Raw genomic sequence first — 16,987 nt, forward strand, 5'->3', positions numbered from 1 at the left:
ACCTGACTGTGGACTAAGCAATGTGGAATATATTTGCGTTACTTTTGTATGAAGAACACAAAAGTATATAATTGTTTCGGAAAACCATATGCTCTCCGTAAGTACCTTTGGCTCATGGGATACTCCCTGGAAATTTGGGTGGTGTGCCTGCCGACTGCCTGCCTCGTCCCCAGGCGTCCGCCTCCTTTGTTGTGCACGTTCGCTTGGCGTTGTGGGACTGACGCGGACGGGAAAACGGCCAGGAACCTAACCATCAAACCCCGCGCACATATCAGGACCGTAACCAAAGCTTCGCCATAGACGAGGCAAGATCTTGCTAGTGGGTTCTGGGGGCATGCCCTCTAGAAAATTTTGAAATTTAGAAGCTCTGAATCTCTTTCAGATACATATTTCATGAGATATTTCTTGAGAAAAATAAATTTTGTTCAACTGGGGATTATCTTCCCAACAAAACATTTTTCTTTTTAATTTTGGGTAAAAATCTAGACGAGGCAAGTGCCTCGTCTTGCCTCTTGCTAGTTAAGGCCCTGCGTATTTTTTCCACTCGATCCTTCACTGTGATTACCGCATATATAGGGTACCAGTTTTAATGAAATCCAGATCAAGTTTGTTTATATACATGAAACGATAGCGCTCAGGTAATAACTAGCCTGCTGCAAGGTGTATAAAGCGTGATTTCTAGGCGGCGTTTGGGAGGACTTCACGCGAGGGAATTATTACACGTATTTCCTTTGTACACACCCTGGATGACTTTGAGCTAGTCTGCCACGCAGGCTGGGCAAAACCGAATGGAGCAAACATATATGCACACACACAATGACAAAAACCAAAGTATCATTATCCATAAACCTTTAATCAGCATCGACAGCCTGTCATATTAGTCAGGGTCCCAGATGGTTGTGGGGAAGCCCGGGAACACTAACTAGGGCTTTCCACAAGTTGTTTGGCAACTTTTCATATTTCGAGCAACTTTTTCTTCTCGAGCAACTCGTTGCATTTTGAGCAATTTCTAGACCGAAGATCTCCGAAGATTGTCCGTGTTGTTGGAAGCCATACGAACGCTTCCGAAGATTAACAAAGTTTGCTGAAGATTTTCGAGGAACATCTGAAGACGTTTCAACTTTTGGCTTTTTCCGCATTAAAACATTATAAAACTCGTCAGCAAACATGACGTCATGGATATATTCGCGATTTTTAGTCAGTGAAAGAAATCCATGTAATTCAACAAATTTTTGTCTTAAAATGTTATTTAGATACTTCGTTTGCAGTGAACTTGCATGAAACTGCTTAGAAATCTTATCTTCAAAGGGAAATTAGATTATATTTGGAGAAATTTTCTTCAGTTAAAAAGCAGCGTTTTGGATTTTTTAAGTAACTTTCGAGCAATTTCTATTAATCAAAAGCAACTTTTTGGATTTTTGGAGCAGCTTTTTGAGAAATTACGGGTAACTTTTTGGGAAATCCAAGCAACTTGTGACATTACAAACACACGTCGTGCTAATCTCATCCACCGTTCCTACCTTTCTCTTGGTCAACAACAAGATCGCGGACTCTGTCAGTTCCGTTGTTGTTTTTTGATCAGGCGCAAAAGTACTAATTGTGTCTGTCAATCGTGAATTTTCAAATTGGAATTAACTGGCCACCTGCGTTTTTGGTGCTGACCAAAATAAAAGCGGGCTCAGGCAAGAGATTGATGACGTAGCTCTCCGCGATTCGCTGAATCAAATAGTAGCCTTCAAGTCTAAACAAAATTCTAATTACTTTTAAAGCGATATATGAGATGGTGTCCAACTATAATAATCTGTAAACTCGCTAGTCATAAAACAGCGACAAAGTTTAAGCTAAAGATCTGATGTGATCTTATGTTAAATATTCCACGCGGCCAATTGTTGTCAACTCTGGATTGACAAGTGGGTTGCCTGTTGCTAAATTATCCATTGTCTGGGCAGGTCTCCTCTGAAACGCTCAAAAGCAATCAGATTCGTTAAATCCAACCTTCTCGGCTCACCCACCTGCCTTTTGTAGACTTTTTTCTTCAATACGTAGTAGATCTTAGCTGTCTTAGCTCTGAATAGCCAGCGGTAAGGCCAAGACATATGCAACAAGGTGGCGATCCAGAAGAACAGAGGCCAAATCCAAAACGGCTTCACGTTCAAGTCTGCATAAGCAGAGAACCGCTTATTCACCCCGGGAACTTCTTTAATGGGTGAGTACTTAATCTCGTCGTCACGCTCAAGATTTCTCCTGTATATTTCTGCCACTTCTCTGTCATAACAATCTGTCGTTTCCTGGTCACCGAATTGGATACTCGAGTCGATCTTGACCCGCATAAGAGCTGTGTTGCTGGGCATCTCTCTATCAGAAACATCATCCCATGAATCGAAGGAGAACACGTCACGTTCTTCAAAAGTAACAATGTCGTAGAAGTGGCCTTCTGCGGTCATACCGAGATGATAGCATTCCACAACCATGTCTATTTTCGGTGGGAGCTCGTGCATTCTTTGTATGTACTCTGAAGCCGTCTCGTCTTCTATGATGTTTTTAAGGTACTCCAGCTCCTCACAGAAGAAGCTTTCCCACAGGACAATCACATAAGAGAGACAAAGCATTACAATAGCGAAGATCCTCAATGCCTCTTGAGACGCAACATGACTATAAATGAGGAAGAAGAGCCACAGGTAAAATGAGAAATACACCTCCATGGAAGTAGTTCTGCCCCAACTCCTAATGTTAACATCATGATCAAGCTTCACACGTCGACGTCTGTCGTTAATTTCGTCGAAGATAGATCTATAGTAAACAACTTGTTCCATTCTTCTGTCAGCTTCCTTGACGCTCTGACGGCGAAGATAGAAAAGTTGGATAATTAGCAGTGAGAAGACCATTGCCACAAGTAATGAGATTGCTATGACTAGGATATCCCAGTTGGTGGTAGAACTTTGAGTAGTCTCTTCTTTTTTCTCTTCTTTTTCTCTACACCTAGACCCTTGTCCGCTCCAGGACGAATTGTCGTCGCTATCCACACACAGGTAAAACCTTGTAGAGGGAGGCGAACCTCTACAGAATGACACGGCAAGGTTCCCGGGTCTTTTTTCCAGGTATTTCAAACCATGCTCTGTGCTGGCTTCGGGGTGTGGCGTGGGGCACTGTTTGTTGAGGGAACATCTTGTTCCAGTGAAGCCGGAAGTGCAGAGACAGAGCGTTTCGTTACCGTAAGTGTAAACACAAGTGGCATTGTTGTGGCACGGATTTGATGGACAAATGTTCGACATTGAAGTCGCGCCCCTGCAAAATACTCTGAGATTGGGCATGTCACGCCATCCGGCTGACCATTGCGACCACGTCTTGGTGATGTATTCAGGTCTTATCGCCAAATCCTTAACTCTCAAGATAACATTTTCTTCTGAATTACTCGGTCTATACGATTCACTTATCACCCAGTAGCTGTTTACGTACTGCAGATACCATGACACGGCGCTGTGTTTATAAACAGGACGAAGATTGCGAAACAAACCCTCAACCCGATAGAAATAGTCTGTTGTGGGATCGTTCAAAATGGTCCCATTTTTGTCGTCAAAGAGCTCGTTTAAATAAACTCTGTCCGAGTTACATTCTCTGAAATCTTCGTCCACACACACAGCTTTGATCATTGGAGAAGAAGCAGTTGTAGGAACATTGTAGTCAGTCTGATCACGTTTGTTATAGTACTGCCACTGGTGGACAAGTCCACTGAACACATCACTCTTGTGTAAAGTCCCTGAGCTAAGCCAAGACAGGGGATCACTGGAAAGTCTAGAAGCCACGCCGAATTGGAAGAAAGAGCCGTCTCCAAAATTGTTTCCAAAAACCAAAAGGTTGTTACCTTTCTTGTCGGTATGATAATATAGTCCAAAGTAAAGGTCGTTCTCTCGGCGATACACAGGAAAATTATTGTAGTTGTCATTGTGCTTATTAATGTAGACACCTTCGATCATTTTGTACGGCATGGTCTCTTCGTTGATGTTTTGGAAAAAAATCCTCGGACATAACGTCCTAGAACTTGTAAAAACCAGCCATGTGCTAATTAGCACAAAGCAAAAGAGGAGATTTGACGCCATGTTTGAAAGGCTTTTGTGCTTGTTGAGCGAAGACGTGCAAACTTTCATGCTGTTCTGTGACAGGATAGGCAGTCACGTTTGTCCATGTTCAATCACGCGCATCGTGCAAAATATCACGCGAGCATTTCAAAGCACTCATCGGTGGGGGGGGGGGGGTACTTGACATAATTTCGGGTAGGGAGGTGCTGCCCGGCCTCCTAAACCCTGACCCTGTTTAAGACACGAACCTCTGATTTTCCTACCCTGTTTAAGACAGAAAGCCAATTTTTGATACCCCGTATAAGACATAAACAAGTACCTCACTGGCTTGTTGTGATCGTGAATTAAGCTAAGTATCAATGTCGAAATCAACGTGAGTCAGCAATACGGAAGAATTTGTGAAAATTCGGTTTGTTACACCTCTACAGGCATATAAGCCTATCCTGTTTGACTTTGGTCCATGCAAAGATACCCTGTTTAAGACAAAAATGGGTGAAATATATACCCCGTTCAAGACAAAAAAGCCTGAAAACCATACCCTATCGGGCCGCACGTCCCCGTTAAGCCCTAATAAGGGAGTGCCCCCCCCCCCCCGGGCGAAGACGTTACCCGATTACAACAAAAGAAACGTTAAGCAAGTTTTATCTAAATTTTTCTGAATATTTTAAAAAATTGCACCCCTTTCGAAAGCAAGATCTGGCAAACATTTCATTTCAGCCTGTTGTGTATTTTAGATACTTCCGGTTCTTGATCCTCGTCACGTTTTTCGGGTTTGCAAACGTTTGGAATGTTCTTTATCTCCATTGTCTTTCTAGTAATATGTATGTCATAAATATTTCAAATGGCAAGATCTGTTTTTTTGATTTTGTTTTCTGTTGGAGAGCCGACTGTCTGTTGTTGAAATTTACTTCAGACAGCGTTGTTCGTATCATTTTTTCGGGATATCCACACGTTATGAGGCGTGATTTGAAGTTTGAACAGTGAATAAAGAATAATGACAGGCCTGCACGGACTCTCTACGTGATGTGGTGTAACTGTACATTACCTTCATATTTTAGCTCTAACGAGCATGTCTTTAAGGATTTACCTCTTTTGTACGATATAATGGGAGGATCTTTGAAAATTGAACGCGTGGATATCCCGAAAAAATGATACAAACAACGCTCTCTGAAGTAAATTTCAACAACAGACAGTCGGCTCTCCAACAGAAAACAAAATCAAAAAAACAGATCTTGCCATTTGTCACAACATACCACCCATCGGTGCGTAACCTTAATCAAAGTGCCCGTTGGGCTGTCTCGTGTTACAGATCAGTAAAGTAGCACCCGTTGCTAACAATCATATAAGCTCAGAAAAACCATCTCCGGATTCTACAATATTAGAAGACCAACTGCACGTAATCTATTTCTAAGTAATGAAAATGAAGTACAATCATAACATTCCCTGTCATTGACCCTCATATTTTCACCGAAATTAAACACAGGACCAGGGTTCTTTTCAATATCACCACACATAAATAACATTTTATAAAATATAGAAAAATTTTTATCATAACTAAATTTCCAAAAATTATTCCAGAATGGAGAAAATATAAACCTTCTATAATTTTTACACTTTCGACGACTACCAGAAATAGAATCTAGCAAACCAGAATAAAACGAATGTAAAATAACCTTTTTAAACCTTAACTTTAAATACAAAAAGCAAACATGCTCAGCACGATTCAACATATCGATACGTACATCTGCACGAAGAAAAGCTTTTAAACGCGAAGAATCAGGCACATTGCGTTTAATATATTTCTTTATACTACGTTTAACTACACCCTTTTTATGAAATAAACTATGAATTTTCTTCAAGCAAATTCTCGATGGAGCTCTATCTCTTTTTCTGCTCATTCTTTTCACAACTCTTCGCCCATTACAATAACATTTATCACAACAAAACTTATCAATTTTACTCTCATAAGACACTGTTTTAAGCTGCTGCTTTTCATAATCGAAACATCTCGCACAACAACAACGTTTTTTTCTAACCAATTGCCTACCTCTTTCACATACTCGTTCACAAAAACAATGATTAATACATTTTTGACAATTCTGACAAGTCTGATACATAACTAGCTTATTCATAACTATTTATTATGTTCTCGTCAAATGAAGAAAGCACTAAAAAACAAACATTTGCCTCTTGTTAGAAATATTATAACACTTTCTAAATTACAATGACATTCCAAACACTCCATATAAGGTAGAAACTACAACCAGTTTTCAAGAAATGCAAAGCAGCTAAAAAATGCTAGACAACTGTCAAAGCTTCTAACTATTATCTTTTGCTTTCAAATATCTAATGAAATATAAAACTACCTACCTCATACTTTATCCATAAATAAACACCACTAATTGATGTTAGCTCTCCCTACTGCCTTCCCCTAACTTTCTTTCAAAGTTTCTTCAACGGAAACAATCAGTTATACGAAACAAAACCTAGAAAACAAAAAACAAAAAAAATAATTGCATTAAAAAACAACTACTGAACACCAATACACAACATCGCGTACCTATCTATAAATCCCTAAACCTCTATCAAATTACTTCTTACTTCTCCAAACTAAATGACAAGTGAAATCGTTCATTAACATACAAACCGCTCTAAATATATCTGTGATGCTTACCTACTTGTGCTAGTCTTGATACAATAAACAGCAAATACTAATGTGATCTGTCCACTAGCTACAACTCACAAAAATTATTACCAAGTTCATAGGAATCATGAAATCTTGCAATTTGTAATCTACTGAAGCTTTTAACCTACTTCTGAAATATACAGAGCCAGGAGCGCATTACTAGTAATGGCTCCTGACAAAGCCCCATTCTGATGACTTAGTGTCTTCAAAATGTCATATAACGTTCTAGAAATCGTCCTTTAAATAAATATTCTATTTTACATAACTTGTTCAAAAATCACAACTCCGTCGTGCGCCACTAGTGAGCATATGAAAAAATTAAGGTCAATATTCAACAACTACTTCTGCTATGCCGCTTAAAGACCGATGATAGCTTCCAATATGTAAAAGAAGTGTTCTATATACACCTCTGCACAAACATGTTACCCTACCGTTCACTCACCTTGCAACTAAAATTATTCTCAGTGAAAATAAACTAGAACTGTGCATGAAAAGCCCTCAGTCACATATAATAACCTTGATAAATTATTAATTCTCAATACGCTTTTTAGAACTTCCAGCGCAACTTGTTGATACAGCTACCTAATTAGTAAGACATAAGTACACTGAACAAAGCAAATTTGTTTCCCGTTTCGCAGATAACGATATTCGCACTTCCCTTAATGGTTTTATTCTGTATCTACCGCGTATTCAATATACTGCTTTCCTATTATGGCCTGAATGAAGTTTAAACAACCTACCAAAACGCAAAATGAGATACCACTTCAATTTTTCTGTTTGCGTGATAACTTCACTTAATATTCTCCTTTTGACACATCATTTGACATATCTGAAAAGTGCTCTGGCGCCAACAACCCTCGACCCGATTGTACACTACCCCCCGACCACCCACTACACAGTATCTTCGACAGATGTTGCCCGAACATTCAGTCTTTGTTTAGCAAGAACGTCACCTGACACTACACTTGAAATCTAAAGCCGAAGTGGTGAAAAGCAAAGCAAATTAGTTTCCTGAGAAGGTTTTTCGACGTAATTTGCTTCTCACTTCTTTCTAATGGGGATCTGTTTTATCTGGAGGCATTATGTATTAAATAGAGCCGTAAGATTGTGGCCAAGGAAATGTCTAGAGGTCATTGCATTTATAGTCTGCGCTGCGTGGTTTCCTGTTTGTTTCACACTTCTTTGCCACATGTTTTGCTAGTTTAGTTTGTTTTTGCTCAAGTCTATTTGTAAAATACGCTTTAAACTCTCGAAATTTACGCCGTGGAAGGACAAGATATATGTTCCGTGAAAACGTTGATTACTTGCATTTTGTTGATACTGTTGCAAGATGTATTGTGTATTATCACTTAATATATCTTGGTCCGGCTTCGCAAGTGACAACCGGAAATGAATTTGATTGCTTGACGCTTAAAAGACTTTATCCCTGGTCCTCTTCGTGCCAAATTTCAAATTCAGTGCTCGCCTGATTTCATCCCAGACCTTTCGTGCTTCTCTGCTCTTCAGGCGATCGAAATTATCAGCCCAAAGACGAATTAGCATTTTCTGATCATCGTCGGACCCATTTGTCGTAAGTTCTCTTTGCCGGTCCGGATTCGGGAGAAGATGCTGTAGATGTACTTGCAACAGCAACGGGACTCGTCGGGGAGCTCGTTATATCGCTCGATGCGCTCCCTGGCCTGCTTTGACTGCCTTCACCCACGTTTAACTGCGAATGCAGTTCATTCATAAAAGGGCCAAACTGCTGTTGCTGCTGCTGCTGCTGATCAAAAAAGTAACCGGATAAAATGGTGTTGAACTGAGAAAAAAGCCACCTCCATCCATGATCGAGTGTTCTAGCGAAGTTCCCGCGCTTTGTGATTGCGTGCGATCATGACCTTCAATGTCATTTCCCTGACAGGTTCTGTTATCACTGGAGACGGCTTCCTTTGTTATTAAAGACAAAATTTTGGAAAATCGGTTCGCCTTTTTTTTTAAGTGGAGGTCGCACTTAAAAATCTCGCGTGTTGATAGATTTTCACCGCAAAGTAAACAAATTCTTCCAAAATTTTTTTTAGTGCGACCCGGCCCTAAGAAAAACAAACAAAAAGGAATTATGAATTTGACTTTGTGACCTTAGTGTCTTCAAAATATCATATCACGTTCTGGAAAGCGTATACAATTAACAAAGCAAAGCAAATTAATTTCCTGTTTCTCAGATAACGATAATCGCACTTCCCTTAATCCTTTTATTCTGTTTCTACACTATTCATAATACGCCCTTCCTATTCTTTACTGAATAAAGTTTAAAGAAACGAACAAAGCCGAAGATGAGATACCACATCAATATTTTTGTTTGCGTGGTAACTTCACTTAATATTCTCCTTTTGACACATCATTTGACATATCTGCTCTGACCTCAACAACCCTCGACCCTAACACGCACCAAAATGGCTTTCTTGTAACGCAAACAGAAATTTAACAACAGCTTTTCAGCCAGCCGCATATTTTAACAATACCCACCGCAAATATAATATCAAACACAAACCTACCGTAAAGATAAATTCATTTTCCATGTAAAAAACTACCTATTTAAGCAACATATGATAAAATCTCCTTATCAGATTTGGCGGTATTACTAAAGATGATACTTCATGTAATATATTACATTATTCACATACCTTAGTAATCCAAACATTTACACCATGTCTCACACGTGTAAATAAGCACGTTTAAAACTCGACAAGAGAAAACGCGCAATACGAAGAACAGCATCCCGATGCATCTTATCAGCAAAATGTATCTATGTAAATATGTCTATTTCTTACCTTGTTTCCTTGCTACTTTATCACTTCGTTACCTTACGAGAGGTCTTACACAAAGCACTATCCTGAGATACCAAGTCCCCTCGGATAATCTCGTGTTACGTCACGGTCACGTCGTTCACGACGTGACCGCGACGTAACACGAGACAAAAATCTACTTATGCAAAACTGGGATTTAATACAAAGTCAGCCGTTGCTGAACTCAATTTTCAAAGATCCTCCCATTATATCGTACAAAAGAGGTAAATCTCTTAAAGACATGCTCGTTAGAGCTAAAATATGAAGGTAATGTACAGTTACACCACATCACGTAGGGAGTCCGTGCAGGCCTGTCATTATTCTTTATTCAACAGAGGAACGGAATTGAGATTTTTCTCTGCCATTCCTACAAAAATATCTGTTGTCCAAATAGCAACTGAAGAAGATTCGTACAGAATCGAATCCGCCGGTCTTGCTGGAGACCTCACATTAATTATCAAACCACATTTGATAATGTCAGATATTGAAGACAACAACTTCCCACAACATTATCTCACACAATCTGAGATGAACATAGACGACCTAGAGCCGCCAAAAACACCAGAGGGTTATCCTCCTCAAGAGGAGTACGACCTACTGTACAACCACAAATACGAGATGGAGGATTCAGATGAACAAAGCCCTCCATCATCCCAGTACGAACCACGCCACAAAGAATACCCGCAACACAAAGCGAAAGAGAACAGCCTGCCTAAAGGACCTAGCGAACGTGCAAACCGTAAACGCAAATACATAGACACAGTCTCGCTAGAGACGAACATTAAAAAAATCAAAGGATTCCATCAAGAAACTGGAAAACCACATGAAAAACAAGACATGTCCCAAATCGTTCCAATACTCGGCCAGGGCTAACATCCCGCCGGATGAGACATTTCTTAAAGAAATCAAAGAAATCAAAGGACAAGCTGAACAAAGCTTTGTCGGCGCTCTCTCGCGCTACCACAAAAGACGTTTGCAAAAACATGAAAATAAACACAAGAAGGCTAAGCTCTACACAAAAACTAGCGCAAATGCTGGTACTGATGTAAATAGGTCGAAGCGAGATCAGTCGCACTCGGCGAACGCAGAAAACATTGTGAACAACGATGTAAATAGGGTAGACAAAATTGAGCAAGATCTAACCGAAATCAAAGAATTACTGTTGAAAGCAAATGTGTTGCAGAATTCTGCAAACAATAAAAATGTTGAAGATTACAACTGCCTATTCTCTGTAAATAAAACCGCTGGAAAAGGGGTTGAAAATATAAAAGGGTGCAACGCAAATAATAGACGCAAACAGCGTAGAACAAACTTGGCTATTAAACGGATTGCCACTAAAAGACAAAATAACGAAAAATTCATTAAGAATTTTTCAAATCTGCTACTTACTGACAACCAAGTCAGCGTGATTTCAAAAGGGCTCAAATTTGTACCGACAGCGGTGACAAACGTTAACAATATTCAACGCTAACTCTTGCAAGATTTTGAAAAATTCGCAAGACGTATGCGTCTCAAATACATTTTCCACGCAGAAAATAAAAAACCACATCCTTTCCACTTCAAATCTGACTGGGAACCACCGGTTCAAAACTCAGTTGCCCTGGAAAGCTACTTGGAGAGTGTCAAAATCCAACTTGCTGAGATCAAACACTAAAAATAATCTGTCACGCAACGAACATAAAGCTCTTACAGAGCTTAAAAACAACACTAAAATCGTTATAAAGAAGGCAGATAAAGGCTCAACCACTGTCATCATGAACAAATGTGATAAAATAAACGAAGCTCAGACCCAACTCAACAACAGAGAGCACTACAAACCTCTCGAAGATCCCATGATAAAGGAAACATCACAAAGAGTTAACGAGCTTGTCACACAACTGCACAAAAATAACCTTATTGATGACATGACTAGAAAATGGTTTTCTCAAACACGCAATCCTCCAAGAATCCCAATATTCTATACCCTTACAAAGATCCACAAACCAAATCCGGTCGGAAGACCGATCATTTCGGGCTGTGAAGGCCCCACAGAAAGATTATCATTTTTTGTGGACAAATTACTTCAGCCTATCGCTCAACAACAGAAGTCGTATCTGAAAGATACAACAGACTTCATAAACTTTATAGAGAAGACAAAAGTCTCTCAAAATACTATTTTAGTATCTATGGATGTAACAAGCTTGTACACAAATATACCGCAAGAGGAGGGTATCACAACAGTATGCAAAGCATACGAGAAATTTCACAACTATAAAGTCCTCCAATACCGTCCCACTATCTTAAAGATATGCTTGGCCTTATCCTTAAGGTCGCGCAGGACCCTTGCAGTCATTATGTATTTAAAGAGTATGCACGACCTGCGACGACTGAAGCCGAAAACAAACGAAATATTCATGATATTATTTTCTAACAGTTCTTTGTACACCGGTAATTACGCGCTATTGTTCTTAGCTTTGTGACTCGTGGGCTGGGACAAAGCGAATTATCATAATTATACTCACAGCTTTTAATATAGCACACGTTGTTGTAAACATTGACTCGGAAGGTCTTCGGAAGCCTAAAAACCTGCAATTTTGTGTCCAAGTCTTCTCTGCCGATATAGACTTTCAGGAGTTGATCTTCGAGGAACACAAACTTGGTGTATTCTTTTGTGTTCTGACAAGAGCGAATTTTGAAATTTCCTTCTCAAAATGAAGGTAGCACGTTTCAAAGTTTTGATTTCACATTTCTACTCTCTTTAAAGCCATAAACTCCAAGCAGTTTTTGAAATCGAAAATTTCGTTCTTGTCAGAACACAAAAGAGGTTATGATTTATCACTAGGTTATATTTAACAATTATTCTTTGAAATCGAGGTGAATATTCTGCCGCTTAATTCACCGAGATTTCAAAGAATAATTGTTTTAGTATATACACACAAAGTGATCTCAACAGCAAGCGATCTCAAAGTTTTCAGAAGGAAACCATTTAAAGTCGATTTAATTGACCTCTCAATTCATGCGTGGAAAACGTACATACAATTGCAAGCGGCACTAACCGACATGCGCGAAACAGTTTACAGAATCTTCAAACATGGCAAATCTAGTTAATCTTCGATAAAATCCTCGTCACAATCTAGCAAAATGGTCCTTTAACACCACTCAAACCTGCAATCTGAATCAAAAACCTGCTTGCAAAACATTTTGACCGTTGAATCAAAGCTTTTGAAGTTCACTTAAATAAGGGAATAAAATGACTTTTTGAGGGAATATTGTTTATTTGCGCCCGCGTAGCGCAAGGGCCACAAATGACACTACAAGGGAGCAAATAAACAATATTCCCTCAAAAAGTCATTTTATTGTCATTATTATCAATAAACAAGGCCAAATAACATCCAGATAGGTAACACATTCAGTTTAATGAAGTTAGCATCATGATTTTCAATTCAAATAACACAAGTACTTCGTCGCAATGAAAATTATACACGATGCTACTGAGGTTTTATATGTCTTATTGTGTAGTTGTAGTCTAAAAGAGCTAGCTGCAATGTCTCTGAAAATAATGAGCAATGGGTTGATTCATGGATAAAAAATACTTTACAAACTTACATTTTCCGATTAAACTTCGGCGTAAAATTCCTGCAACTGCTTTAGCTAAATTACCGGTAGCTCGACCGGAGATACACAATTTCTTGCTGTAATGCTTGTTACGTTGGCGAAACAAGCCGACATTTCTCCACGCGCGCGCACGAGCACTTGTCATCGGACAGATCTTCTCACGTTTATAAGCATTTGCAGGCTTCAGAGTCATGCCGTACTTCTTGTAACTTAGACTGCTTCAAGATCTTAGACTCTGCACCTACCAAGTACCAGGTTAAGCTTAAGGAGTCTATGTACATCAAGTGGGAAAAGCCGGACCTTAATCAACAGGTCAAACACATCAATTTGACGCTTTCCCTATAGCTGCACGCGCGCGCGCTTCTTTTTAATTCCGTTAACTTCGAAATTTATCTAGCGTATTGCTTTCCAACGCAATGTAACGTATGATTTGTAACAGGCACGTTTTAAATCACTGTAAACTTTCATAACCGTCACACTGACGATGACGGATGTACCGTCGAAACATGTTTGTGAAAATTAAAAAAGTCGTATTACTTTTGAAAATTTCTACATTTTTGCTGCTGTCTCGACCATTTGGAGATACACAATTCAAGTGAACGATGTTTCGTTTCTCGCAAGACAACAAGGAGTTGCTCTCTTTGTCTCTTCGCCTTGTGCATTTACTCCTAAAATCCGATTTTTTTGCTGTATTTTGTCCCATTTACAACAAATAGACTTTGATTTTTCCTACCGAACCCAATTCGCTTCGCGAAAAACTGTTCGAGACTCTTGCTATACGCGTACGCACCTGAATGGTTTTCCCGCGTCAGCGACGCTGATTGGTTAAAGTTAATCGGATGATGAACCGAGAACCAATCAGCTGCAGGGCCGTTAATGCATTAACAGCCCGCTAGGAGTCATTTGCGGCCCGCAAAGTGCGTGTTTTCAATAGGGCGGTTTTCAATTTGGCCGCGTGTATTGATAATAATTGAAAATTGAAAGAGCAGTTGGCGAAGGATCCACCTGAAAGTTTGGATTATACTGAATGTGTGCAGAACTGTGGTGAAAACTGGATGTTTTCTTGCACAAAGACGTTTTCCTGAATATTCGTGGAGGATCTTGGTTGAATAACACTTGATGTTGCTGTCGATAAATCTGCGGTATTCATTTCTGCCGATGCCGGGCGAAGAGCGACTTGACGGTTAGCAATTGTTTATCGTTTTAGTACTCGAGTTGTGTGGACATTGTGCTGCAAATTGCGAAATATGTAGTCTTCTCTTACTTTGAAAACCATCAGGCCAAATTTCTTAGCCTTTTTTTGTCTTTTCTGGTCCAGCATCTTCTTGTATTCTTAGTATTTGCGATTCAGAAACGCCGGCGAAACGCGAGTTTACGCCGGCCATTTTGTTTCAGTTTGGATCAAGCATTATTCACTCCGTAGGGAGTGAATAATGCTCATTAGCCCGAGATAGCGAACCAATCAGATTGCTTGAAACACCAAGATCACTGAGTGTGTATATACTAAAATCATTTAATCCGGTGTGCTGTTCTAGCTGAAAACTTGGACACAAAATCGCATTATCTGCAGTTAAACTTTTAAGAGCTTGTAACATCACAGTCAACGGTCATCTCTCAGTAAAAAGACAATATTAATCATGATGTAATTCCATCATCCCCTAATATCCTTGATAAATTTTAGAGGAATCGATGTTCAAAATTTGGCGAATTAAAGCTTTTCAAGATAGCACCCCGTCAGGAAATTTGGCTAATGAATTTATTAATGAGCAAGGGTCCTGCGCGACCTTAAGGAAAACTCTTTCCAATTTATGGAAAATAATTTCCTCCAGACCCATGGTACCGCAATGGGTACTAAAATGGCAGTTACTTTTGCCAACATCTTCATGGCGGAAATTGAAACTAAAATGATAAGCCAAAGCATTATAAAACCGAGAGAATGGAAACGATACATCGATGACATTTTCTCACTTTGGGACTCCAACAAACAGGAAATTACCCTGTTTATCGAGCAAGCTAACAATTTCCATAATACGATCAAATTTACGGCTGAGATTTCAGAGAACGAAACAACATTCCTCGACACAGTCATATTTAAAGGAGAGCGATTCAAAAATGAGTCAATCCTTGATATCCGTACACATTACAAGCCGACTGAAACTTTTCAGTTCACACATTTTACCTCAAGCCACCCACCAGGCGTGAAAAAAAGGTTTTATTAAAGGTGAAGCCCTTAGACTTCTAAGAACAAACTCTTCTAAAACAGCGTTTGAAGACAGTATCTCAAACTTCAAATCACGCCTCATAACGCGTGGATATCCCGAAAAAATGATACGAACAACGCTGTCTGAAGTAAATTTCAACAACAGACAGTCGGCTCTCCAACAGAAAACAAAATCAAAAAAACAGATCTTGCCATTTGTCACAACATACCACCCATCGGTGCGTAACCTTAAAAATCTACTTATGCAAAACTGGGATTTAATACAAAATCAGCCGTTGCTGAACTCAATTTTCAAAGATCCTCCCATTATATCGTACAAAAGAGGTAAATCTCTTAAAGACATGCTCGTTAGAGCTAAAATATGAAGGCAATGTACAGTTACACCACATCACGTAGGGAGTCCGTGCAGGCCTGTCATTATTCTTTATTCACTGATTGCTCTCCTTGAGTACCTTGGGATACTTCCCAGAAATTTGGGTGCATGCCTGCCTTGTCCCCAGGCGTCCTCTTCCTTGGTCGTGCACGTTTTACTTGGTGTTGTGGGACTGATGTAGACGAGAAAACGGCCCGGAACCTAACCATCAACCCCCGCGCTCCCTGTTTTCCCGCCTTAACTATCCGGCCGATCGGCGCCTGGGGACGAGGGAGGTGGTGTGCAGCGTGCTTCGTGAAACATTTACCCTATGCCTATTTCAAACCAACATGGTCATCTTCTATACCTATGTCGAAATAAAATAATAAAACGGCTAAAATATATCCTTTGGCGCTGCACAAACCTGTATAGCATATGAAACCCTCCAGATTTGTTCATATCATAGTTAATAAGAATGATGGAAATCAAAATGCCTTTGGTTGGTAAACGATTTCCGTCAAGACAAATCTCTTGTTTTTTCAGGTGACTTCCAGGCAATACCAAGAGGGTCTATTATAGGGAGTCGTACAGTTCACAAACCGCCATATTTTGCCCTTCTTAGACCGCAAAAAGCTTTCGTTTTCTCTAGATCCCAAAGACCGTGACCGCCAAAATTTCTTAACCATAAACCGCCAGATAAGTGGGAATGTACCCGCAACTGAACCAACACTCAAAACAGGCTTAAACCGCCAAACCGTCAGAGTATAACAGACCCTACGAGGCTGCTACAAAGTCTACACAAGGAGTACATGGCGTGAGTTTTGGCCGCGCATTGGAGGACTACTGCCTAGTCCCCAGGCGCTGTTGTACAGGAAGCAAAAGGACAATGGATACGTCCGGATGTTTGGGGGTGTTTGGTGATGATTTAGGGGGGATATTGGAAGGAGATAGTTTCTCTCAAAGGATTTGTAAAATTTAAAGAAATAAAGAAATATTGAAGATTTGATGTAGTTTTAAATTTAAATTTGAAGTTAGAAATTAGTAGACGAACACCAGTCGGACAACGACATAGCTTTCTTGGCATTTACATCCAATTTTCATTGTCAGATCCATTCATTTGATATAGATACAAGTTAAAATGCGCCTTTTAACATGTTTATAACACATCGAAAACGATGAAAAATAATTTGAGCAAAATGCTCCCCGCCTCTATCCCTCTACTCCCCCAACACTCCT

The 16,987-nt window shown here is 39.7% G+C and overlaps 2 protein-coding genes, 1 long non-coding RNA gene and 1 pseudogene across 4 annotated transcripts in view; 1 reads left to right on the forward strand and 3 right to left on the reverse strand.

Annotated features, from left to right (window-relative positions):
• LOC144663454 (rRNA 2'-O-methyltransferase fibrillarin-like) overlaps positions 1 to 16,987 on the reverse strand; it is a 56,609-nt gene that overhangs the window by 6,297 nt on the left and 33,325 nt on the right. The gene's annotated exons all lie outside the window — the stretch shown is intronic.
• On the reverse strand, positions 1,105 to 4,097 carry LOC144663495 (uncharacterized). Its single transcript, XM_078524465.1, has one exon. The coding sequence runs from the start codon at positions 4,095 to 4,097 to the stop codon at positions 1,926 to 1,928; it is 2,172 nt and encodes a 723-aa protein (XP_078380591.1). The 3' UTR covers positions 1,105 to 1,925.
• On the reverse strand, positions 7,417 to 9,240 carry LOC144662895 (uncharacterized). Its single transcript, XR_013572557.1, has 2 exons — positions 7,681 to 9,240; positions 7,417 to 7,591 (listed from the first exon to the last, which is right to left on the reverse strand). It is a non-coding gene; the product is annotated as an uncharacterized LOC144662895 (long non-coding RNA).
• LOC144663670 (uncharacterized) lies at positions 15,035 to 15,764 on the forward strand (annotated as a pseudogene).

Source organism: Oculina patagonica, chromosome 8 (assembly GCF_052425735.1).
Source record: "Oculina patagonica isolate OP01 chromosome 8, crgOcupat, whole genome shotgun sequence".
Lineage (NCBI taxonomy): Eukaryota > Metazoa > Cnidaria > Anthozoa > Scleractinia > Oculinidae > Oculina > Oculina patagonica.